Raw genomic sequence first — 10,420 nt, 5'->3', positions numbered from 1 at the left:
ATGAAACATGAGTGGATTTTTGCTGTTTTTTTTTTCAAAATTCCAACCTCAGATGTGTTCAGCACTATTGATTTACTAAAAATCAACACTTGGATCATGCATTTAAGTTGAAAAAGTGGTTTTTGAAACCTCAAAAATTTATGAAAATTTTAGGCGGTTGATTTTTGAAACCTTATAAAAACCTATCCATGCATGAGAACCAAATGTTCCACGAAGTGGAACAACAACTACGCCTTCATCCCAAAACAATTGGGGTCGGCGATATGAATCAACAAAGAAAATCATTCTGGGTCTTCCACATGAATCCTTCTCCTCCAATCATTTTTATCCAATGCCATGTCCTCGGTGAGGTTCAAAGCATTCATATCCTTTCCTATTGTCTTCATCCAAGTCTTCTTAGGCCTACCCCGACCTCTTTTAACTAATATATTTTCCCATTTCTCCATCCTTCTAACTTGAGCATCATTAGACCTTCGTCGAATATGTTCAAACCACCGTAAACGATACTATCTCATCTTATTTTCAATGGGATTCATATAGAAACAAGCATATAGATCACAACTGTATAGTCAGAATTTTGAAAAAACACCAGAAATTCATTAAAATTCAATGGCATGTTTATTTTAATAGGTTTTGTATTTTGTAGGTTCCAATATATATATATATATATATATATATATATATATATATATATATATATATATATATATATATATATAAAGTTATCAAAAGCTAGGGAAGAATAGATGTCTTCTTCCCATTTGATTGATTGAGTGAACCTGTTACTTCACCAAGATGGATTGAAATTCAGGATGCCGTGCCAGTTACTAAAGGCAAGCAAAGCAAGGATTATACGAATGGATCATCATGCCATTTGGACTGATCAATGCAACTGCAACTTTAATGCAGCTGATAAATGCTTTTTTTAGGCCATCAAAGGTACATATTTTACCAAATGGAGAGAGCATCCAAAACACTAATATGTTACAAAAAGTGCTTTAATTTGCCAGAAGCGCATCTAAAACTCCCATTAAGTAAAATATGTTTCATTTCAAACATGTAGATTTGAATGTATACACATGCACTACCCAGTCAAAATTTTCACTGATATATTACAAAGATAACAGCAAAATAGATTTCACAACTCCACATTGAAACATCTTCATCCTCCTCCACGTGCTTGCAGTATCAGCTCATGAAAGTTCAATAATGACCTGCTCACACTTCTCTTCTAGTACCTTCACAGCTTCAGTGAACAGCATTTCTGGAGGCAACGCACCAGTTGACTCAATTGTGACTGCCAAGCAAAGCCATATAAGAATTAGTGTTTCTTTTCAATCTCTCTCCTGATTTTAGTTCAAAAGACCACAGTTCTTGGGGAGTTTGTATCAAGCAGACTCTTCTTATTCTTACTTATAACTAGATTACTGAACTGGAAATATCAGTCTGCACAACTAATTAGAAATGGGAAGGCTTGGTAACCTCTCATGAGATTCAGAATCTCATGCAAATGAGAATGGATCTCATTTTCAAAACTAACCAAACATCAGAAAATGAAAATGAGAGACTGAATATGATTTGAAATCACGTTTACGGTGAATCTCATGTTATTTCAAATCATAAGGTGGAATATGTGATTTGAAATCACGTGATTCCATCTCACGTGATTCCAAATCACATCAGATGCAACCAAACATGAAATCATGGAGGCAAGAAACAAGTCTGACAGAACTCATGTGAAGGTTCAGTGCACATCAGCTCACTTGGGGATCAGTACTGCCACCAATGACCCTTCATTGACTTCCATGCATTTCAAGAGAACCTGCCAAAGTCCACCAAAGGTCAGCAGTATATCCCCCCAAGTCTTTGTGAACCTTGACTCAGACTAAAGCTAGGACGACTAAATGAGACAGTAGGAATAGTGGGTCAATGCCACATACAGATAAAATGATCTTTGACACGACGTAGTTGCACAAGTTTCTCCCAATCAACCACAGGTGTCTCCTTTTCATCCTTACGGATGCACTCTCGGCACAGGGTGCAGGCTCGCGGCCTGGAAACAACTGCCTTTTTTTTACCTGCTCATTTTCCAAGCACCTTGTCATGTCATAGAAATTAGCAAATGCTAAGATACTTCTAAAATTCATGAAAAGCACAGTAGGCACAGCATGGTGAAAGAAAATAATAGAAAGTAACGGATGATTAACGTTATGGCAAAAATTGTTATCAAAATAACAGGTCAAAAGAAAAACTACAAAGAAAACATCCAAATTGAGAAGTTAGTTTTTCTTTACTCTTTCACTTTTTCACAAGACAAACTTCTCTCATAGAATAGGGGCAATTTGGCTTCTCATGAAGATCAGCAAGCACGTTGAAAATGAGTTGCAATTGTTAGAAACTATAAGGGGCATTCAAAAAATAGTCTAGGCTTTATCTGTATCTTTTTGACATAACGAGCACTTGAGTGGAACACTTTCTTTTCAAGAAAACAAACAAAACTTTCATATAAACAGAATGATTTACCAACATGGCAAAAGTCTAGGTCAGATATCCCTTTTTGGTCTCTCAAAATGCTCTAATTGCAAATAAACAAAAACGCAAACTTTCTTGCAGTACTTGGAAAAACGGAAAAATAGAAATACGTTAACTGGTATATGCCTTGATCTTTTATTTATCAGTAAAACTGCAAGATAGCACCCCACTAAAATTGCAATCCATGTCACACACTCCATTTGTTGTCTCCCGTTTCATGTCCATATACAAGTAATATAGGCATAAAAATGGCTGTATCCCTGCAGCCACAGCTGTATCTGTGTGATAGCGATCAACCCTCAGTTAAGATGGGTTTACTTTAACATCCAACCATCACATGAATTGTGTATGCAACAGCAATATAAGGTAAGATAGTTGAACTGTATCATTCAAAGATCAGCTAACCTTTTGTATGTGCATGTATATGTTTGTGCATGGGCTTAGAAACAGAGAAGGAAAACTTTATTAAAAATATGAGATACAAAAGCTACGGTACCCGGACACTCCATTTTGTCCTCCGTACCTGTGTTGACATGTGTATCCCAGTGTCGATACCCAGACACACCATTTTACCCTCCATACATACAAGTTTGTATTTATTTTATAATTTATAATTGTATTTTCAGTTTATAACTTTATATTTTCAGTATATATAATATATATATATATATAGCCATGTCCCCGTACCCACATTTTTTGGAATTCCTGACCTGCACCCATACCCAGGTGACACAGTGCAAAAGCAAGAGAGAAAGGAACAGAAACAACAGAGTGAACAAAGTATGTGGGAAAAACAAGCTGGGCATTCTTAATGTTCCACAAGATTGACAAGGTTCTGGATATAAGAGAGACAACTGCGAGCTTAATATGGTCCTGGTAAAGGTGCAGATAATCCATAGTTTGAGGTTCAACAGCCTATAGTTAATATCTGGGCTTCTACCATCAAGTTTGAACAGCCTAAAATGCATAGTTACCTCCATATAATGGAGCTGGCAAATCCAAATGCATCCTAAAGTTCTAAACCCCAAACTTAAAAAAAAATGAGCATCAACAGACAGGATCCAGATCTGCCGAATTTCTTTATTTCTTTGAGCGTACAAATGTAAAATCATGTGCTGAGTCTTAATAATTTGTTACATTAGTTGCTCAACCATGAGCCCTTTTCTATCCTAACTCTTTCACAATCATATTGGAAAGCATTTGGATGAGTAGATAAAGATTATAAGGATCCCACTAGCCTTACAAGAGGAACGTTATCAAAATCCAGTCTCCAGGCCACACCATAGGACAAACATATTCAATACATGCTGAAGTTTTATTTGCAAAACTCTTAGAGGGAATACCACACCAGAATACAGATTGCCAAAGCTAACTATGATAAAGGAAGTCCTTTAACAATCAATTAACAGCTCAACTGACCTTTACCCAAATCTTCAATATCAAAGACATTAACAGGGCATTTTTTCACAAGCTTTATAGCAGTATCTCCCTCAACATCTTCTAGCAACACAACCTTGCACAGAACGCCAGAGTTAATGTGCCAAAATGTGGTGCCAATTTCTTAAGAAAGAGAGAAAATAAAGGCTATCTTTTTACCTCAGGAAGCATTCTATACCAAGCTGTAGCCACTGGAGACCACTTGGCATGAGTTTTTCCAATCCCCTTCACAGCATGGGCTTCAAGTTCAATAGCCTGAAAACAGAAATGGGTGTATTGTAGACAGTCCTACAAAGATCCACTGGAAAAGTTTATCAAGACAATGTTTATTTAAGAAGAATGTCAACAGAATCATCTTTATATTTCCCGTGAGAAACGCTATCCTCAAACCATAATAGGAAAATACAAATAAATTTTGAATGATAACAAACGGCCAACTAAAGCTTACTCATATCCATAATGAACACACACTATGCTTATTTACAACATCATGAACACAAGAATTTCCATTAGAAAAACAGAAAATATTTATGTATGTGACATATATAATGCATGTAAGTATGTATGCACTTACATTTGTGCAATGTGCAAGTGCATGCCGTTTGCATGCATAAAATCATTTTTACCAATAACTCGGCATAGCACAAGGGAATGTCATGCGCTGCACCAAACTGCAGAGAGAGAGAGAGAGAATTTGCTCTCTCACTCCTAGACAATTTGATGCATAAAAAAATGGTGCAAAGTTTTTTGCATGATAAGGAATACGTATGATACTGAGCGTAAACAACCAAGATCAGGGTCAGACTTCATTTGCACTTGTCGAACGGTCCCAACCTAGACCAATTGAAGAGGTCCGTCCAGTAGGATCTCCAAGTCATTCTTATGCAAACTTGGTCATATGTACGGCCAACATCCTGATGTTGGTTAAATAATAATATGTTTGTGCATGGAAATAAATAATAATGGATTCTACTATAGCGCTTGATTATGAGTTAAACATATAACATCAACTAGCGCACGTTGGTAGTAAACATTCTATGTCTACCTATCATAAAACTTAAAACATTTATAATTAGATAAAAAATTGTGTAGGTTTTGCTTTTTAAGTAAACACAAACTTGCTTGCAAACTGTACATGGATTGGAATTTCACAATTTGAAAAAAAAAAACATACATTTAAGAGTGTATTCATACAAAATATTATAATGCTCAAATGATATATGTTTGTTCAATTTGCAATTTCTAATACACCTGCAAAAAAAGTTGAATTAATCACGTCCTACTCATTGTATGAACCAGAGTTAATGAAAGCTTCTTAGATAGGTAGGAAGCCCGCTTCCCAGAAACATAAAATAGCTAATGTTTTTTATGATAAGTAAACATAAAATGCTTGCTACCAACTTCAAATAGCTAATGTTATATGTTAAACTCATAATTGAGCACTATAGTAGAACCCCTTATTCTTTTGTGCAATGCACAAACATATTATTAATTAACCAAAATCGCAATGTAGGTCATATATATGAACAAGTTGCATAAAAATGACTTGGAGATCCTAGTGTGACCAATTTTGACAAGTACAATTGGAGATCCTAGTGCAATGCATAAAAATGACTTGCATAAAAATGACTTCAATTGATCTAGGTTGGGTTTGACACGTACAAATGAAGTATGATTCCAATCTTGCATGTTTATGTTCAGCATCATATATCTTCCTTATCATGCAAAAAACTTTTCACCAATTTTTTATGCATGAAATTGTCTAGGAGAGAAAGAGAGAAAAGAAGAAAAAAAAATGAAAGGTTCATGAAGGTTTCATGCTTTATTTGGACACAATATATTTGTACTCAATCCATTTTTTGTCTAAATTTAAAATTTGCCAAACTCTCTCTCTCTCTCTCTCTCTCTCTCTCCAGTTTGGTGAAGCACACGAGCACATTACTAGTACATCTAAAAGCATTATATGAATCCCCTTAACTACTACCAACTACAATTTTTAGAACCACAAGTTGCAGTATTACTACCTGACCAGGCCCAAGCTTAGCAATGATAATGTCGGGATGCTTAACAGTGATTGGATTGCTCGAAAATTCAAGCAATGTTCTTTGATCACAACTAAATGAAGTGTATGTTTTTGGCTTTGAAGATGAATCTGATGTCTCCTTCTGAAATTCACTCCCATTAGACAGCCACTGAAGTCGTTCAGACTTCACTGTAGAAGTAATGAAATCACAAATTATTGCCAATTTTACACACTGAACTGAATTTGCTAGATGGAAGTACTGAAGGGGGAAAAGGAACAATTGCAATCATATAAGACAAACCTGTCAATCGAGGACCACCTCTTTTACATTGTATGTCCAATTTGAAAACGATTGTGTTCCTTTCATTAGCAACATCATTTTCTGCCAAGAAAAAATAAACTTGTTTATGGGATATAAGATTGTAAATTCATGTTTGCACGTACATACATCCACAAAACCTGATGAAATACAATGGTCTAGTGACAATACCTGACAAATACTCAAATAATCGTGGGTCTACTTTAATGGGTATTAAACCTAATCTATGTGATAGTACTTCATCTTGAACCACTGATGTATTATTTGCAATGAGGACTTTTTCAATAGCCATAGTCGGAACCTACAACCAAAGAAAGATTTATGAGAAGTTTGAGATCAAACAATAATGGTTATCCATCACAATAAACTTTGACAAGTAAGAATCCAAAATTTATAACCATAGTTATGATGAACACACACATAAAAACAACTTGATTTTTTTTATCTTCACCTGTTGGAAACATAAAACATATTGTGCTAAAAAAAAACAAAAAAAAACTAAAACATATGAATCCAAACACATTCAAACATCCAAAGACAGTTTAGAAAATTCAGTAAAAGCAAAACCTGAATGCTAAAAGTGCAATCTGCCTTACACACTTGATCAACATAAATTTCAAGTCTAAAGATTGATATAGGATCTTGCAAGGGTACTTCTCTTAACTGAACATAAGGAGAAACAGAACGTACAGCACAACAGTGAATTTGTGCAACCATCAATTAGACATTGATAGCAGAACCTAAATAACACGACATTGAGATATAGGTTTTGTTTTTTAGTCCAAAAAATATGATAAAGTAACAGAGCCAAATTAGAGCTTGTAATGCCCTGAGTCAAGTCAAACCCTAAGACCGTTATCAATTCATAAACAATTTTTCAACTCATATAACTTGGATGAATTCATAATCTCAAGAACAACTATGAAAAAATTAGAATTAGAACTTAGCATACGCTATAGGAGTCAATCCAAGAGTCATGGTTTTTGGTGAAATTTCATGTTTGTCAGAGTACACTCTGCTTCTAAATGTGACATGTGAAATGTGGCCATGCAACATTATATGGGAAACCACCATCCATTAATGACTAAATGTTGAGAGACCAACTCAACAATCACAATCATGCCTTAGTTAAATCCAAAATGTAGTTATCAACTTCTAACCACAATAATAAGCCATGAGTTACAAAAAACTGGAACATAATGTAACTGTCATCCATTTTAAAAATGCACTGGATTCTAGCAGTTTGTAAATGATGAAAAGCCCATTCAAAAATAACACAACTCTGCCCTCAATTTTGGAGATTGATTGCAGTTACGCATGCAAAGCACCACATCACTAGTTGCAGCTCACAGAGGGTGCTGCTGATCAGTCATCCTACTCTACTCTTTATGTGATCGACCAAATAGCAGGAATCAATTCCAATTTTGACAATATTTAGCAGAAGGCATTTCCTTCCTACTTCTAACAATACTACCATGAAGTTAATCCCAACTACAGATGAAAATCAAACAAATTCATTTCCAAAACACAAACAGCAAATACTTCACTTTGCCAACGACTCAATGGTTCAGTAATTGATAAACATGATAAGACATGTTTGAGATGCATGCCCTAATGCAGTTTACCATCAAGGAGACAAACTGAAAGAAGCTCAAAAAGCAGGAAACTGCCGTTAACTCAATACAATACAACTAGTAAATTCGCAATTGTGGCAATTTCAGTATTTCAGTATAATTTCCAACAAACCTCGGCAATGAGGATCCTTCTGAATGCATTAGCCAGTGACGCATCGATCCCAATCATATCAAACTCAATCATGTCCTCTGTAAGTTTAGTTATCTCCACTCTAAAATCTTTGCAGAATCTATCAACTCCCTTACTGATATCGAAGCCCATTGCCGCGTATGCTCCAGAATATTGTATGCCCTCTGTCTTCACAGACCAACATAACATTTTCACCCAAAAAAAATGAAATTCAGACGACAAAAAAATAAAAAATAAAAAATAGAAGAGAAAAACTACACATTTTAACAATAAAAACCAATAACTTTTCAAATCGATAAGACACTCTATCAACAATAGAAACAAAATACTGTAATTTAGATATTTTATAAAATATAACCAAGACTAAAACAATATAAAATACCTGAAACCGTCAAAAAATACAAAATCACAAGAAACTCTAAAACTAATAGAACCTAAAAAATACCAACAAAGAAAACTAAAACTTAAAAGTGAAAAAACGAAATAAAAATTCAAACCCATATAAGCAAATCAATCAGGAAACCAATCTTAATCAATCAACTGAAAAAAAAAATGAAAATTAAAAGCAAATCTTCAACTTTTACCCTATTTCAAAAAACATTTACAATCACATAACAGGCCACGAATCTCAGAAACCCTACTCCAACAGACACCCAAAATAAAATTAAAAAACAAAAAGAAAAAATAAAGGAAAATTCTTACGTGAATGGGAGCGTCAGAGGCGCAGATGACGCGGGTCCTCTGGAGCTCGAGATGCTCCGGCAACTGGCCCATTGGGACGTCCGGCATGTCCAGAGCCGAAACCCTTGCCGTCTTCTCCCCCATTCTCTCTCTCTCTCTCTCTCTCTAGCTAAAGCCCTGCTTAAACCCTAGCCTGCCGAAACCCCCATTTCTGATTTCCCTAATGAATCTAAAATGGGTCGGGTATCGGGTCGGATGCAATTCGGGTCATGGTAGTGGTACGGCTTGTGATGGATCATGGTGGATTTCGAATCTCTCTCTCTCTCTCTCTATATATATATATATATATATATATATATATATATACATAAGAGCTGATGAAACCCCGTTTCTGATTTCCCTAATGAATCTAAAATGGGTCGGGTATCGAGTCGGATGCAATTCGGGTCATGGTAGTGGAACGGCTTGTGATGGATCATGGGTGGAATTCGAATTTAGGATCTCTCTCTCTCTCTCTCTCTCTCTCTCTCTCTCAGCCTGCTTAAACCCTAGCCTGCTGAAATGAATCTAAAATGGGTCGGTTTTCTATATCAGGTCGGATGCAATTCGGGTCATGGTAGTAGTCTGGCTTGTGATGGGTCATGGACTCATGGGTGGATTTCGAATCGGGTCATGACAATACAGGGTATGATTGCATCGCAGGCGTCCCGGTTGCAAGAGTTGGCAGTAGGGATGTAAAAGGTTCAGATTCAGTCAGATGTGGCCAATTCCTAATTCAACTGATCGGATGTTGGTAAAGCGGATTCCAATTTGGATTAGGAATCAGATGGTGAAAAGCTCACATCAAATGTGGGTTTTTACCGGTAACCATATGCGGATATTCTCAGATTCAGTAAAAATTGAAAACCATATCCCCATCCGTTTGTAATTGGACGTATTTTTGGCTTACTAAATGGGACTAAACGGAGTTGGATTCGGTCCGTTATCAGATAAAATTTTATCCATTGACATCCCTAATTCGGAAGGGGTGGGGGCATTAGGAGTGGATGCAAGAGTCCTGAATTAGACGAGAAACGTGGGACTAGGGGGTGTCAACGGGTCAGGTTTGGTTTGAACCCAGCTGGAATCAGACTTGGACACAATTTTTGGGTATAGTATCGGGTCTGGACCTAAGTCTAATCGGGTTGACTATAAGAGAAACCATACCTGGACCCAATATGAAATACATGAACCAGACCCGGTAAAATAATATTTTGTATCAATTTTACATTGAAAATTTGAGGGTCTTAACCAGAACTCAGGTCGAGCACGGGTCTGGTATAAAATTTCACAAACTATACCCGGATTCATGTACTAATCAGACCGGGTCTGGACCCAGGTCTTACCATACATGGACCTTATAGGGTTCGGTCCGGGTCGGGTCCAGGTAAACCAGACCCATTGACATCCCTACGTGGGACCACCAAGACGAGATGCAGTTGTCCTATCAGATGATTGTGTCTTGCCAATCAAATGTGCCTTCGGTAGTGTTTGAAATTACGTGGACAGGTTCACCCGAATGGCAGTGGGCTTGAGGTGAAGGTGCTGACCCCTCCATCCCAGGTTCGACTCCCACAGAGTGTACTAATGGGCTTCATAAGGGTTTGGGTGTCGGTGACCCCCAC

The 10,420-nt window shown here is 36.5% G+C and overlaps 1 protein-coding gene across 1 annotated transcript; it reads right to left on the bottom strand.

The window, feature by feature from the left end:
• Positions 1-1,025: 1,025 nt before the first annotated feature.
• On the bottom strand, positions 1,026-8,951 carry LOC149818386 (uncharacterized). The gene is made up of 9 exons (XM_089984887.1): positions 8,778-8,951; positions 8,058-8,243; positions 6,483-6,612; positions 6,294-6,374; positions 5,994-6,181; positions 4,129-4,224; positions 3,952-4,045; positions 1,941-2,078; positions 1,026-1,297 (listed from the first exon to the last, which is right to left on the bottom strand). The coding sequence occupies exons 1-9, from the start codon at positions 8,898-8,900 to the stop codon at positions 1,194-1,196; spliced, it is 1,140 nt and encodes a 379-aa protein (XP_089841013.1). The 5' UTR covers positions 8,901-8,951; the 3' UTR covers positions 1,026-1,193.
• Between the last annotated feature and the right edge of the window lie 1,469 nt (positions 8,952-10,420).

This window comes from Nuphar pumila, chromosome 13 (genome assembly GCF_984573655.1).
Source record: "Nuphar pumila chromosome 13, dmNupPumi1.hap1.1, whole genome shotgun sequence".
Classification (NCBI taxonomy): domain Eukaryota; kingdom Viridiplantae; phylum Streptophyta; class Magnoliopsida; order Nymphaeales; family Nymphaeaceae; genus Nuphar; species Nuphar pumila.
The sequence above is the reverse complement of the archived record's forward strand: the minus strand, read 5'-3'. Positions and strand labels throughout refer to the sequence as shown.